The 16,986-nt window shown below is 36.2% G+C and overlaps 1 protein-coding gene across 6 annotated transcripts in view; it reads left to right on the forward strand.

The window, feature by feature from the left end:
- LPIN3 (lipin 3) overlaps positions 1–16,986 on the forward strand; it is a 69,625-nt gene that overhangs the window by 40,035 nt on the left and 12,604 nt on the right. For 5 of the 6 annotated variants that reach the window (XM_058175772.1, XM_058175775.1, XM_058175774.1 and 2 more), the window contains 9 exons: positions 3,809–3,916; positions 5,615–5,732; positions 6,816–7,275; positions 8,772–8,871; positions 9,739–9,917; positions 10,174–10,270; positions 11,316–11,385; positions 15,062–15,139; positions 15,970–16,034. In XM_058175772.1, the coding sequence (XP_058031755.1) occupies positions 3,809–3,916; positions 5,615–5,732; positions 6,816–7,275; positions 8,772–8,871; positions 9,739–9,917; positions 10,174–10,270; positions 11,316–11,385; positions 15,062–15,139; positions 15,970–16,034 (1,275 nt within the window). The remainder of the gene's footprint in view (positions 1–3,808; positions 3,917–5,614; positions 5,733–6,815; positions 7,276–8,771; positions 8,872–9,738; positions 9,918–10,173; positions 10,271–11,315; positions 11,386–15,061; positions 15,140–15,969; positions 16,035–16,986) is intronic. The other variant, XM_058175776.1, reaches the window with a different exon arrangement.

A 16,986-nucleotide genomic window follows, 5' to 3' on the forward strand; every position in this document is an offset into this window, starting at 1 on the left:
TGATCTGCTAGACCCAGTATCTTCGCTTTACTTACACAGGTAGTCTTCTAGGTACAACCATAATGAAGCATGCACATCAAGATCATAAGTTGTGATGGTCATAAAATAGGTTACCCCATTGACTGATTCAATTTTGTTATCTTTTTTTTTTGGTGGCAGTTAAGCGATCCAATGGTTTCATTTGGTCCAGTTTTGCCAAGACCCAGAAGTAAATACTGGTTTTAGGCAAAAGTGTCAAAAAAGGTTATGGAACCATGGGATGGTTGCAAATGGCCATAAATGCAGGCCAAGTGATTACATAACTGCAGGGCTGCGGCAGTCATCAGAACTTTAGAACTGGGTCATAAGTACTAAAGTCTGTCGCAACTTAGAACAACATCTAAGCAAACAGTTATAAGTCGAGGACTATCTATATTCAATATTTCAGCTGATATATTGAAAAAGCAAGTTAAGAGGGAAGTATGAATCAGCTGTTAGTTATGTGAAAATAAATGCATAAATAAACTGGCCTGCTAATTTCCAAGGGTTTGTTTCTAATCTGAAATCAATAAATGAATGAAAGATGTAAAGATAACGTACCAAAATAAACAATTCTTCTAAAATTAGGGTGGCTTCAATGGCAGTAAGATTTTTAATTTAGTTGTTTGCCCTAAATGCAGATAGAAATTTCTTCCCTGATTTTAATTATGAAATTTGCATAGCTTTATTGGGAAGGAAATCCATAGAAAACCACTGCACACTTGATGATCTTTATAAAATGTGGATTTAATATTAATACCCTCTAAAGCCTGTCTAATTTATGTTCAACCAAACTGAATATAATCAGTCCTCCATATATTATGATTCTTCACAGGTTTTATGAAAATCTTTCATTTTCTACCTATTCTGATGAGGGAAAAGGAAGATGGCTAAAACTCTGACAACTTGAAATAACTATCAGTTTGTATTTAATTTGATGAATCAAACTTTCTCGAAATATATTACTGAATTTTAAAGGACCATTGGCAGATGTTCAGGTTTCAGATTACTTGATCTTGTCTAATGAGCATTTGTGTCATGGTTGATTGTCTTTTCTATATTTCAGAATAATGAGGCCCACAGGGAGCAAGGACGCTGAATTTAAGATCTTTAACTCTGTAGCACTTCAAAATCTTAATTTCTCCCACAGTGTTTTTGCATTTGCAATTTAATATATTCTGCTGTAATGTGATGAAATGTGCTTTGTGTCTCTGGGTGGCAGAAAGGCATTTCTCTAGCCTTCTTGTTTTCAAGTGGGACTTAAGCAAAATAATGTCTCAGATTTTGTGTTTTCTTTCTGAATACAAATAAGGTGCCACACCCTCCCTATTTGTGTCCTTTTCCCAATCCAAATGAATTCATGCTGATAAAATTCTCAAGGTTGCTCATGGACAACTTCTCAGGTGCGATCTTTGAATTTGCTGAGTGATCTTCTGAGACAAAAGACAAGAAGTGAGAACTGGCTCTGTGGCTTTTGGAAACAAGTCTGTTCAAATTTTCATAATTTAAACCAGTTTAAAGGTTCCAAAGATAGATGTTACTGTTCATGAGTGACATGGAAACAAAGATGTAACTCAGATAACACTTGGTATGTGCTAACGATTTGCCTTGCCCAATGAAAGCAGTGCTAAGCTAATGAAATATCAGCCTTGCAAATAAGGTTCTGATAGTTTGTGGTTTTTCTTTTTTTGCATTTCAAATGCAAAAGTAGATGATGGGGAACGTGGCCTTTGGCTGCAGAACTCTTTCTCAGGAAACCTTGCTTAGCATCTACTTTGAAGCTATTATAATGGCAAGAGAAACCCTTTTTCAATTTTCCAGGATTTTTTTTTTCATTAATGTAATATACGCAGTGAGCTTTTTGTTTGTTTTGGGGCTGCCTATATACTGCTATATATTTATAATCTGGAATTAAAGTCTCATGGAAAGTTGTTAAAATATGGATTATAACTGCTTAAAGTGAACAAATGAACAAGGTTGCAGTCATGAACCAGAATTTGATCCGCTGGCAAGCTCACCTGGCAAGAAACCTTTGAGCTTGGAGCCTAGTGAGACTTCTGTATTCTGGCAATCAACTGATTGAAGAAATCACAGTAGCATAGCTGGTTAATTAAAGCTGAATATAATATTCAGCATGTACATAAGCAGCATGTTCCAGTCCCAAAACACACTGGGACATTTTGAGTGCGTGTGATAAAACTCCTTATTTAGATTATAAGAGCCACCTGAAAAGTCAGATCAAAATCTTTTGGGAGCAATAAAAACATGAATACATTATTTTGTTTGGCCTTTGAGACATGCATCTTCTTCCCATCCCAGCCTTCCATGATTATAAAACATCAGAAACAAGCTGATGTATGAATAACAGAGTTGCTTAAAATATTCTTATTTATACAAGAATATGGAAGCAATAGTAACAGGATTAATTCAGCCTCTCACGAATTACATGTGTAGTCCTATCCTTGTGCTTAGAAAAGCGAGGTCTGTTGTACATATGTATGATCCCATTTCTCATTTTTCTGACTAGTTTTTCAGTTTTCCGTTTGAAAATTATTTTCATCTCATCTTTGCCTTCGTTTAAATTTTTCAGAAAAAAATCATATACATTTTCATACCTTTTTACTTTCAGGATATGAAATTCTTGAATATATTCTTCTAATAAGCACATTTTGCAAGCAGGTTCTTGCAACATAATGCATTTTTATTTGCATATATTTTTGAGATATTACCACTGATTGTTCAGAAAGTTGCACTGAAAAATCCAGATACAAACAAATAATTGTAGCTTAGTTTGCAAATACTGTAGATTTCAGAAGAATAAAATAGCTAAGCCTTGCATTAAAATGTGAATTGAAGGAATTTCTATTCATTCCATTCTTTTTTCTTTAGTAAGTCTGCAAAGAATTGCAATTCACAGCAACCACCATTGGGCCTGGAATTTGGGTCGTTAATTGTGCCCAATTATAAGGGCCTGCATGCTGCCAAGTGCCCAAATTTTTATCACATGACTACAGCTGTAACTTCAGTCAGGGGCTGTAGATCCCTTCGTTCAGTGTCAACATAACTTTGACAATCACTGGACAAACAGTCATAAGTGAAGGACTGCCTCTACTATTTTATTTCTGCCTCCTCTGTAGTCTGCAAATGGCCATTCTGCAACTATCATTTGGTTATTTAAAAGTCTGATGTAACCCACAGAGCTTCCCAGCACTGAAGCTAACTGTCACAAATCACTTGAAATATTTCTATTCAGTGCTCACAAGAGCCATGGTGATGCAGTGATTAGAAGGCAGTATTGCAGGCTAATTCTGCTGACTGCCAGGAGTTCGATTCTGACCAGCCTTCTATCCTTTGGAGGTCGGTAAAACAAGGACCCAGATTGTTGCGGGCAATATTCTGACACTATAAACCACTTGGAGAGGGCTGCAAAACATTGTGAAGCGATATATAAGTCTAAGTGCTATCGCTAGTGCTATCAAGTCAGTACAAGGCTCTTTCATGTCAAGATTTATAAAAGTATCCTGTTGAATCAGATCCCTGGTCCATCTAGCCCAGCAGTTTGTTCTCACACTGGCCAATCAATGCACAAGGAAACACACTAGTCTCCTGGAAGATGGCTTTCAGAGGCAGTTACAAGGCTAATGGTTGTTGATTTCTGTGCCTTCTGTGAATTGGTCTAACCCTTTTTTGAAGGCAGCCAGCACTATACATTTTGGTCTGTGCACATGAATTTCACCTATCGCTATAGAGGTGTCTTTGTACCTAACTTCATTCTATCTTTCCTTATCAGTAACACACTGTACTACTCCTTTGGAGATGTCCAACAACAAGAAGATGGGACTCTACAACTTCAGGAAGTACATCCATACTCTGATGGAGAGCTAGCTCCCCTGCAGAGGTAAATATAGCAGAGATGCAAAGGAGCCAAACAGTTCTACTTGTTTGAATATAAGATATGACTCGGGAAATGCAATGGCTGTACTTATGGACCCAGGATCATCCCATCTGTATGCCATTTCTGATACGATATATCTGTTTTGTTTTGTTTCTTAAAAAAGAAAAATCTAGTTCCTATTGGGACATCCAAACTTTTTGGACATATTTGAAGAACTCTGGATCTTGGCTAGTATGGGAATATGGAGTGACCTTGGTAGTATTAGAAGAACTGAAATATAGTAGGTTTCTCAAACTTGGCACTCTCTGAAGAGGTTCATGACATCTAAGGGGCCTAGCTGGATATTATGATTGACATTTAACTAATATCTAGAATTTCTGGAGAGTAAATAGAAGAAGGCTATCGTACTGAGTTTTCAGGGAGCACAATGGTCAGAGAAGAAAAGTGATCTTGGATCACTTTTCCAGTTGCACTCTTCCAGTTGCTTGTATGTCCCAGGAGCTAATACAGAAGTGGTGATGATATTATTTGTTTGAAGATAATAGGATTGAATCAGTTTTGGCTATAATATTGATTGGGAATCAGGAGATTCAGGTTAGAGAAAATGGTGGAACTAAATGAAAGAAAAGGATAAGCACTCTTCCTTATTTTATTTTATTTTATTTGTTTTGTTTTGTTTTGTTTTATTTTATTTATTAGTTTGTCAAACATGCAAGATAGCAGGTATGAATATGAACATGGACATGAATGAATGAAGGAAATGAATGCAAATAAATGGGGACAGTAGGACAGGGACAATAGGTATGCTAGTGCACTTATGTACACCCCCTTTACAGACCTCTTAGGAATGGGGTGAGGTCCACGGTAGACAGTTGAAGGTTGAAGGCTGAAGCTGTTTCTTCTTAGGAGTGACTAGATGACAGGAATAAAATAGCCAGATTCTTTTTCTAATCCTTCAATTGATTTTGCTCTCTGAAGTTACTGATACTCCTAAACTCCTCTTTCCTGATCTATTACATCAACAATTACATCCCATGTGACACCACTCCTGCGCAGACTGCACTGGCTACCTGTGGCCTTCCGGGTGCGCTTCAAGGTCTTGGTAACCATCTTCAAAGCGCTCCATGGCTTAGGGCCGGGTTACTTACGGGACCGTCTGCTGCCACCGACTGCCTCCCATCGACCCGTGCGCTCTCACAGGAAGGGACTCCTTGGGGTGACGTCCGAGAGGCAGTGCCGACTGGCGACACCCAGGGGAAGGGCCTTCTCTGTGGGGGCTCCCACCCTCTGGAATGAACTTCCCCCGGGACTCTGTCAACTTCCTGACCTTCGAACCTTTCACCGCGAGCTTAAGACACATCTATTTATTTGCGCAGGACTGGGCTAGGATTTTAATTTTAATTTAGTTTTTAATGGGGTTTTATTAGTTTAATTATAATTTTAAATTCGGCCTTATTCAGTAAGTTTTTTAATTAGTATTTTATCTTGTATTTATATTTGTGTATTTGTGTTTTTAATAGGCTGTAAACCGCCCTGAGTCCCTCGGGAGATAGGGCGGTATAAAAATGTGATTAAATAAACTCTTATGATGATTTCTTGATTGTACTGATTTCTATCATGCAATTTACCTGCAATAGGTTAGATCACCAATATTCTCTGCTATCAATACTAAAAGTATTCTGATTAATCTCCGCTCCCCAGCCTTTCTCAAAGTTGTTCATCTGCTCCAAAAAGCGATTCTGAATTGGAGATCAGAAATCCTGAACTACCTCTTGGTTCTGAATCCCAGCTACAATGGTCCTGGGGAAGACTTCCAGAGGTGGGTATACATAAAGGAAGGATCTCTGAGATGCATAGCTTCATGTCTCGTATGAATAGATGCAAAAATGTTCTCCATTATTATCATAATCATAGAAAAGAATACCCACATGTTTATATGTATGCGTAGGACTCCCTTTTATAGTCTTTATAACAGGATGGTCTAATATGTAATATTTCAGAGAGGTGGAGACAGGAACTGAAATACACAAATAAATGATATAAGGTAGGCAAGGATGTATGCCATAGATGAGCCAGGATAGGGTTTTCAGTATTTTCCTGAGGATGGATGGATGGATGGATGGATGGATGGATGGATGGATTTACTAGACTTTTATACCACCCCAATCTGTACTTGGGTTACAGACCTACTTAAAGGGGCAATTTCTATAGAAAGTCCACTTTTCTAGTTCTTGGTGGTTGGGCAGAAACCACTAGAAATAAGGGGTTTCAATCAATACTATGGTTATTTAAGGATTATATTACAATTTTGGAATTGTCCTTGCTTCAGAGTTGCAAAACTTTTCAGCAACTATTACTCAACAGGGATCAATGAGACCAGAAGTTTGGAATTTACTTGTGACCTCAGACAGTGTATTTCTGAATTATATCAATATATCATAAATTAACAAATAATTGCATGTGAAAGTAATTTAAACCAAAGGGTGTGACTTTATGAAAACCCTTATCCCTTTTTTATACAAATAGGATACTTCAAGAAAATGTTATTTATATTTAATATTTTTAATATTCAAAAATTAAAATTAATTTTAAAATTAAACTTAAATAAAACATTTAAAAAGTTAATTCATTTCTTTGCAATTTTTTTTATTATTCTGCAATCTTGGTTTGAATTCCAGTAAAATTATTCATTTGGCAGTAGTATCTTGTATACATGTGCACCTGTAGCACGGGTGTCAAAATCGATTGCGTCATGGGCCGGATCGTGCTTGCGTGGCTGTGGCCTGTGTGTGACTTATCTGGCCCATTAGGGTTAGAAGAAAAAAAAAACCAATTGTGTCCCCAAAATCGTTTTGTTTTATCTCTTTTCCGAGATGTTTCACAAGACTTTTTCCTTTTCAAGATGAGCAAATCAGACCGTGTAGAAGCAACCGAACCTGTCTCAAATGTCTTTGCAACAGCAGCCAATGACCCAACTACTATTATCCCTATGGACGAGACAACTCACTTTGTGGCTATTACAGCTGGCTCAGAAAGTGACCTGGGAATAGCAGACTCTGATGATACAGCATCTTCTCCCATAATTAAGCCAACCCCTGTTTTTCCTTCCGGAAATGGACTTCGGGGAGATGAAGACGCCTGTCCTTCCATTTGCATGGCTATAGATCAAGTGGACCCTGATTGTGGACTTCCAGGAGATACAGAAGTAATAGCAGCAAATGCAGAAGACAACAGATCAAATTCTATCAAGGAGACAGATGTGCAGACTACATATCCAGATTTGGAAGTGCCTTCTTTGAAAAAACCTTTGTCAAGCATAGAACCCAGCAGTGATCCAGAGGTGAACCAGGAGAAGAGAAGGAGTAAGTGGAGATGGAAAGCTATTACAATATAGTTGAGGAGTCTGTGAACAAAGTGTAATGGGCATCCTCAAACTCTTAAGAGGAATGTTTCTTTTTGCTGTGTTGATCAACCTAGAATGGAGCCTTCCAAATGTACTTGGAACTCACTGAGGAATCTTTTCCCATTCTCCTGAAGAACCTTGAACATTATTTATAGTTTGAGGATAGGAGAAGGGGTTCCGTTCTTCAACACATTCTGTCCCTCCCAACCCTTTTCCATACCCAACTATAGAAACCATCAAGAGTCCTAAATCAAGTACAGGTAGTTCTTTACTTATAACCATTTATTTTAGCAACCATTCAAAGTTAGAATGGCACTGAAAAGTGACTCACAACCATTGCAGTATTCCCCATGGTCACATGATGAAAATTCAGACATTTGGCAATCATCAAATATTTATGACAGTGACAGCATCCTGCGGGTCATATGATCACTATTTGTGACCTTCCCAGCTCTGTTTGTAATAACAACGACAAAAAGTTGATTGGAGAAACCAGATTTGCTTAATGATCATATGATGTGCTTAATAACTGCAGTGATTTGCTTAAGAACCATGGCAAAAAAGTAAAATTGGGCACAACTCATTTTACAATTGCTTTGCTTAGCAATAAAAATTCTGATCCCAATTGTGGTTGTAAGACAAAAACTATCTGTACTTGCAAAAGGTCTGTTTACATTTTGTATCCATAAGAAAGAGCCCTCCAAGTTGAAATACCACTTTAGAATGTTCAGCCTGAATTCAGAAGTCTATTTTGCAGATAATGAAATAAATGAGTTTATAATGTCCATGTCCCTGGAGGGACATGGACATTAAAGGAGGAAAGGGGATTAATTACAAAAATATTTATGCAGCTTTCTTGTCAGACTTTATGCAATTTATAATATTGAAAGTACTGAAACATATAATGAAATACCAAAGAAAACAAAACCAGTTGTTGACTTCCAGTTAAAAATATTTGTTCCTAAATGCTCTGTTCAAGAGGATTGCTTTTACCCATTTTACAAAGGATAAAAGAGTGGGGGATGACCTTGGGCAATATGTCACCACATAAAATTCTGACCATTTTGTGTTAATCCAGTCATCAGAAATTGAAACCACCTTGATATCACCTTACTAACTAAATTCTTCATATTCTATGAAATTGTGCTATGGATTTTTTTTAAAAAAAATTATATAGTATATACCTTGTTTTCCCCAAAATAAGAGATCCCTGATAATAAGCCCAATCGAGCTTTTGAGCACATGGCAATAAGGCCAAGCGCTTATTTCAGGGTTCAAAAAAATAAAAGACATTGTTTTATTTTTGGGGAAACATGGTAGGTACTCACTGAGTCTTTTTTTGGGGGGGTGGACTGTCTTCATTATTAGGGTGAGTGATTACAGAAATGTCTACAGAAATACAGTGTCTTCCTTAAATTATCTGGGCCATTGTAATCATTTCTTAATCTCTTTGAGGTTCCATAAAGAAAAACCGTCACCTGGGACCTAGTGATATTTATTTAGACGATCTTTCTAACTTGGATGCGGAGCAATTAGCACTTTATTTCCCCAAGAGGTATGGCTATTGTTTCTGATTTCTTTGGAGAAACTATAGATGAGAAATAAGAATGATTGAATTCAAGTTACAGTAGGAAAGACCCTTGAATGTCTTGACCAAAGCAAAATGCAGGAATTTAATCATGACCAACGTTCACATAAAATTAAAATTATTCATCAGAAGGAAGCCCATGATATACCAGAGTAGCATGTTTCATTGTTGTGACAAAGTTTTTTCTAATCTTCAAGTTAAGACATAGTCTAAAGAATTTAGTTGTAGTCACTGGAGATGCTATTGAAGCTTCTGTATATTAGCAAAATTTATCAAAGTCCTTAAAAAGTGGGAATATGAACAGGATAATCAATCTGCCCTACAATCTGCCAATAGTTAAAGGTTATTATGTGCAATGGGCAACTCCAGAAGCCTTGCAACTAATAGTTTGGTTTCTTAATAACTTATTACCACATTAGAGAAGATGAAATCTGGATTCCATAAGTCCATAACACATGTATATGGCATAAAACTATTATTTATGTGCAAACTGTTTCAGAAAATGTGAGACAGCCTGTCTATATTCAGATTAATATATGTACTGGATTGATTAATATTAATCCAGTACAAGTAACATGACATTTTAGATGTGTGTGTTTATAAATAAATGAAGCAAAAATAAGGAAACTTGTGATTTTTTCAAAAATTACTCGACTACAATTTCTACCAGTCCAAGGGCTGGGAATAATGATTACAGAGAAGTTGGAGTCCAAGGGCCATAGGTTTCTTACCAGAATTTAAATGGAAGAGTCATAATTTAGAAGATTTAACAACAACAACAACAACAACAACATGTATACCATGCTATTGATGTTGTTATTATTTGGTTTTCAGGGATGCTGAACTGAATTGGCCACGAGCACAATCTGACCCTGGAATCTTCTCTCATCCCCATGTGCTGGGCGGTGCAACAGGTGACAGCAATGCAGATAATGTGCCAGAACCTATAGAAAATAACCCCATTCTCTTGTCTCTCTGTGGAGGTCTTGGAGACGATGGAGAATTAACTCATGGTATGTTTAGCGGCAAAGGAGGGAATTCAATTTAGTACTGTAAGAGTTTTTTTAATAAAGATCTGACTTTGAGTTGGCATTCTACAGTACTATCTGATAAAGTTGTTCTAAAGGAGGTATTTATTGGGAGGAGAAAATAATATCCAGTTACTGAATGAATTAGGAGACAATTATCTATCGAAGAGCTCCTCTTTGAGGGAGATGGGCAGTTTAGAAATATGAAATGTAAATATAAATATATTGCCTTCCATTTCAGCAGAGAAGTTTATGAAGCATATAGTGTCTTATCAGGAGTTTGCAGAGAACCCAGCAATTCTTGAAGACCCAAACCTGGTAATACAGATCCAAAAGAAGTAAGTAGAAATGCCACTTTCACTTGTGGTGTTTGTGTTCTCCATAGGAGCTTTGTGTAGCCATGTACGTGTGCATGAGTGAATTCTAGTTGTATTCTGCGAGAATAATGTTAGTCTAAGGCCTTAAAGCCTGCTTTGCTGAGTTAGTGAATTTAGTATAAAGATGGACCTTGCATTCCCCTCTTATGTATTCTGGCTCCCAATCATTCCCCAAAAAGTTTTTTAAAAAGATCTATATGTGAGAATAAAAGCTCATACACTTTCATAAACTGAGTTCAGCAACCATGACAGCAGAAAATATATTGTAGCTCGAATTGGCTTGTCATGCACTGGACTGCAAATGTTATTATAGGCTCAGCCTTCCTTCTAGAAGCTAGCTAGGAAACCAGATTTAGATTTTTATGAAAACATATAATGAAACCTATTTCAGTTATATATTTATGAAACAGACACACATATACCTGCAGATTTATAGTACGCTTCAGCTGCCCATCGCAAATATCTCACATACTTCATGAAACTTCATAAGGGCCTCTGGTGGCTCAACAGACTAAGCAGTCTGTTATTAACACAGCTGCTTGCAATTACTGCAAGTTCAAGTCCCACCAGGCCCAAGGTTGACTCAGCCTTCCATCCTTTATAAGGTAGGTAAAATGACGACCCAGATTGTTGGGGGCAATAAAAGTTGACTTTGTATATAATATACAAATGGATGAAGACTATTGCTTAACACAATGTAAGCCGCCCTGAGTCTTCAGAGAAGGGCGGGATATAAATTCAAAAAAAAAAACAAAAAAAAAAGAGATTTAGTTGAGTCTGGCTGGGTTGAAACATTGGGCTTTGCCATTGGTTTGTGGTGTTGTTAGGATGTAATGTGCTTAAGCAAATAATTTGGTGCAGTGCTTAAACATATACATAGATTCATCCATTTGTACTGCAATCATCTTTCAGTTCTGTAATCTTGATGATCATTTTCCATCTATTACTTCGCTATCAGGCTCATGCAGCTATATACAGATTATTTCCCCCCCCTCACTAATTGCAGATACTACAATTGGGCAGTTGCAGCTCCTATGATTCTCTCGCTACAGACATTCCAAAAGAATCTTCCCAAAGTAAGTTAATATGAATTTGTGTTTAGTAATCTATATATATATAAAAGCCAAGTACCACTAACTCATTATGAAATCTCCAGAACAGCAAAGCCTACAAACTTGAAATTTGGCATGTATGTTCCTCTTGGATTCTAGGTGCTCGCTAAGAAAGGATTTTTTGAAATGAACATCAGATAATTAGTATTTCATATATAGTATTATATTCACAGGCTCTGATGCTAAGGAGTTAGACGTTCTACTCCCCCTCCCCACCTGAAAAGAACTCTGTCCCAACTGCCAGTTGCCTTATATTAACACGCTCTGATGCTAAGGAGTTAAACGTTCTACTACCCCTCCCCACCTGAAAAGAACTCTGTCCCAACTGCTAGTTGCCTTATATTAACACGCTCTGATGCTACGGAGCTACGCATTCTTCATTAAGTTTCAGGCTTTAAGTGTCAATTCTTCATTAAGTTTCAGGCTTTAAGTGTCAATTCTTCATTAAGTTTCAGGCTATAAGTGTCAATTTAATGCCCGATCACATAGTTACGTAGTGAAGCACAGGTGTCCAGCTAGTGAAGTATAGGTTTTTATGCTTAGGTTTTTATGCTTCAACATTTAAAGAATGGTGTAATATAATTTCTTAACCTCTAGTAAGCTAAACAATTTTTATCCTAATAAACTAATTGGTATTATCTCTCCAAATGACCAGACTAATTAATCAGGCCTATTGAGAAGAAAACCTTTTATCCAAACTTTCAGGTTATCTTAATGCTTTTGAATGCTATTACAGCAATCATTTATCAAACTTATCTTCTTTCTGTACAGCTTTTATGAATTCTTGTTTTTTCATTTCCAGAGAATGATAATCACACTTGTAAGATGAATTTTTAAAAATGACAATTTACTTGCCCAGATATGTGCTTATATTTTATGGACATGATGTTCAAATATTAGATGCTAGGATTGGAAGTTATATTCCATTTTCCATATTCTATTTTACCAATCCAAATGTAACTACATATTTTATACACCCACAAATTCTTAAAACATTTAACAGGACACTATAACTTACTATGAGATTATGATAGTTATATATTTTGGAAATATAATTAGCTAAGTTGTGAAATGCAGTCTCCCATCTGAATTTTATCACTGTAATGTTCAAATTAGTTGGCTAAACTACTTAACAGAAGAAAAACATACATGAACTGTATTAATGATACATGTTCAAAATTAATAATCATGAAAATAATAATAGAAAGTGAGGAAAAGGTTGATGGAGGGTGACCTAATAAAATTATGTGATAAATAGATCAGCTTTTCAGAATTTGACCATAATGCTCAAAGTATTTTTTCTTGTTACTCGTTAACATATGAATTAGGCTTATTCCCCAAATAAAACCTATTCATCATATATTTTCAAATAGTAGGATAGAATTGCATAAACCAAGAGGATGAATAGCTGTTGGTTATCTTTAAAAACAAATTCTACAGTAAGATAACTAAAGAAGATGCTCTACTGCAAATGTCCTATAGTTCAAAGCATGTATTTGAATAATGAAGTAGCAAAACAAGTTAAACTTGATGTCATTGTAAATTACAAAGAAAGTATTTCCACTTACATTATTGTTTATAGTTCAGCCTTCATCATTTTGCAATTTCTTGTATATTAACAATAGAAAACACTTTAACTTAGTAGTTAATAGTTAAGATATGGTTTATAGATTAAAGTTTCATATTGCAAATTTCATTAAATTCCTATTATGTAGATTACATTGAATACTTTTCCTTTCATTTATTGGAAGAAGAAAATATAATAGTAAATTTTAAGCAACATAGTCTTAACATTTACAGTTCCCACTTCGTAACCCTTTGCATCAAAATCTTCATTTCTATTTAGTCTTTCCACAATCTATTGCCTTGTATTTGAGTTTGTCAGGGATGATATAATCAGCTTTGGATAGCAAAATCTATTTTATTGTTCATCTTCCAAATCAAGAACCAGGTAACAGCCACACACAGAGGTTGTTGCCTTACTCTTTTTAAAATTTTCCTTAATATGAGATAGGTGTCAGAAAAAAAATATTTAGTTTGCCTGGATTATTTTTAAATCTTATATCCTCAATGTGTGATTTCTGATACTATGCCAATGTAGTATATTGTACTGAAAAACATTCTAATATATGCAAATACATTCAGGCTTTAGGAATAGGTGATGGATAAAAGGAAGGAAGGAAGGAAGGAAGGAGAGATATTTCATTGTTTGAGAACCAACTTGAACTGGTTGAAGTAAAATGTGTGTAGTTAAAACAAATAGAATGGCAATAACTCTATTAATAAAATTCCTAGCTATGCAGAAAAAGCAAATTATGTAAATGGAAAATTTTCCTTGAAGTTCTTGAAAGGAAAAAAAAATCAGAAAAAAATCTTATATATTGTTGACCAAACAATTGTCTCTTTCAATGTTTATTGCAATTAAAAATGCAATTCTAACCATTATTAACATAAAGACAATACACATAACATATGTGTTAACATAAAGACAATACACTGTTCAACGGCACAAAGAATTTATTGAAAATCAACGCAGAAGGTTAGTCAATGCAATAGGCCATCTTCCCAAACATAGAGAAAATAGTTATAAATTCAAGTTAGAGGGGCTTGACAGGTATTGAGAAAAAAAACACAAGTTCAGAAGTAAATGTAATAAAAAGAGATACTTAGGCTTAAGTCCAGCATAGGAAGTTCTAATTGGCAACACAATATTATAGACTACACTGGCATATAAAGATTTATAATCCTATGTGTTTATTTTCAGGAACCATTTCTGAGGAAAATTGCTCTACACTCAAATTCTTGGCAATTAATATTTTAGAACACATCCCCCGCCAGTTAGAAAGCACCCCGGTGGAACAGCCTCTGCTGTTGCCTCTTAGCAAGTTGTCAGTTTGGAAAACTTTGGCTTTTAAATTAGTACCCAACATGTCCAATTTTTTTTTAAAAACCTTGCTATAATTTCAATGAGAAAATATCCAGCCTGTTAGCTCTATGTGCATAAGGGGCGTGCATAAGTGCACAAAAGTGCCTACCGTTCCTGTCCTATTGTTTTCTTTCATTATATGTTCTTGTATATAATGTTGTGACAAAAATAAATTTTAAAAAAAACTGAAGCAGGCCTTATTACTTTACTTCAAAATATATACCACCTTCTGAGGTAAATGACTTATTTCCACCACAGAATAGGGTCTTAAGCTACTGTATGTAAACAAGAAACAAATCTCATACTTACTAGCACTGATATTACCTAATCTCTTAATGAAACATCTGCAAGCAAACAACCAAGCTGAGAGAGAACCAAGGACTCCACAGAATAGACTTTGTAGTTCAGTGCCATTCTGCATTCTCCTTGAAGCTTGAAAGTCTCTTCTGACTTTCCTTTTTTTTTGCTTTCCTGAATTTATTCACGCTGTTGAACCAATTGCAGCAATACTCATATCCGTCTATGATATCATATTCTTGGGAACATTGAAAGTGGTGAGCTGGTTGCTTCATTCTTGAATTAGATATTTGGCATTGATGACATGATTACCCAATAACTGCGGGACTATTACGATTCTTAATTAAGATTGTAAGAGTTGCTTTTGGATTCAAACCAATTCACCATAACATTTCTTCATCTTTCTTGTGGTTTCAGAATACTGTTGATAGATTAATGAAAGAGAAGATGCCCAAGAAAGCTGGAAGATGGTGGTTTTCTTGGAGGCGAAAAGAGGTACAATTGTAATATGGAAAGGAAACATCTCTCTATGACCGTGATGGCGAACCTATGGCACACATGCCGGAAGTGGCGCACCATTTTTCTGGGCATGCAAGCTGTTGCTGAACTCATCTGCAGCTGTGCATGTGCGCGTGCCCCAGCTGGTGTTCGGGCCTCTGGTGCTCATGAGTGCAATTCAGGGAACCCAGCTGGTCTTTGGAGCTCTCCTGCGCACACGTGCATGTTTGCGCACACTGCAAGAGTACTGGTGTGCAGCATGCGCATGTGCAGATGGCATTTGTGCATGTGCATTGTGCACACAAAAATCATGTATATATGCATGCAATTGTGCATGCAGCGCACGGTGGGGGGTGCACGCAAAAACTGCGCTTGTGCAGATGGTGTGGTTGGATGTGCAGCACATGGGGAGGAGCTGTATGTTAGCACGGATGGTACGCATGCGCGTGAAGCGCACAAAGCGTGTACTTGTTCGGCACTTGGTGAGTAAAAGGTTCACCACCACTTGATGTCCAGAACAAAACGTTGCAGTTGAAATGGACTTCTGTCAGGTGTACTTAGCCCTAGTCAAGTTAGGGACTAACACATCTCTCCTTTTATAGAGATATGGCCAAGTCTACAATCTTTGTATCCAATCCTTTGTAGCAGAGATGAGTTCCTTAATTTAATGAAACCTTCTGTAACATGGTAGGTTTCCCATTCTGACTGGGAAATCTGGGATGTGTGATCCCAACTTATCTAGGTGACATCAAATGGGAGAAAGATGATTTACTGCTTAAAGAGGTATTTGAGGAACATTAACTGAAGGTATTTTTATGTATCCGTAGCATGAAATCAGTGCCAGGAAGTCCAACAAAGAAGGCAAGAATCAGGACGACACTTCTCTTCAGAGGTAAGTTGTGATTTATTGATATTGTATTGAATTTGACATATCTTAAGAGCATGTCTGTATTTTTGAAAAATAATTATAGTGGAGATTTGATAATTTTGATTAAAATGTCTTAACTCAACATGAGAAATAATATTTATTAGTACAAATCTACATTTAAAACTTGCCTTAACAATTTGGAATAAATAATTAGCCCTCTTTCTCTTCTCATCCCATTCCTTGACCAGAATTTTATTTTAAAGGCAATATTGGTTGTTTTTATTTAATTTCAGCTGCCATTTATGTTGTTTGTTGATTTTTCTATTCTGTTTTTAAGCTAGCACTTGTTAGCAACCAAGAATTATATATCTGAGACTGGCAGCCTACAAATTAAAATGAGTTGATTCAAAAGAACCTTGTAGCACTTTTTCAGGTTAATACATTTTATTAAAAGGTATATACACTTTTGAGACTGCAGCTCAGTTCATCAGATCCAAATGCAAGTTTTTCTAAAAACCTTGGAAAACCTCAGAGAACATTTTGGGATTTAAGTTCAATTATCTGCTTTTAGATTTTTGTAACGTAGAATCTCTTTTAAATCTATTTCAATATGTCAATCCTCAAGAATTAACAGGCTTCCAGGGAAGAAATAGTGAGTAGCAAATAAACCAGTTCCTTTCCTCTCCAGACAAAGGGAGAACTTGAGATCACCCACAAGTGCTCCATGCAATTGCTTCTCATGATGAGGCCACAAGATGTGATCTCCAGTGGGTTTAGAACTCTAGGAGATAAGGGAATAGCCATCTTGTGCAAACTGCACAAGATTTACACTGCATTTGCATACTTTCTTTTCTAATAACTTTTGGAAATTGCTTGTTAAGTGTTTTTCAGCTGTTAGGAACCTTTGGATCAACAGGTTTTACAGTACCATATGAGTTTCCTTCTATCCTTTACAAAATAAATAAATAAATGCATG

Source organism: Ahaetulla prasina, chromosome 3 (genome assembly GCF_028640845.1).
Source record: "Ahaetulla prasina isolate Xishuangbanna chromosome 3, ASM2864084v1, whole genome shotgun sequence".
Classification (NCBI taxonomy): domain Eukaryota; kingdom Metazoa; phylum Chordata; class Lepidosauria; order Squamata; family Colubridae; genus Ahaetulla; species Ahaetulla prasina.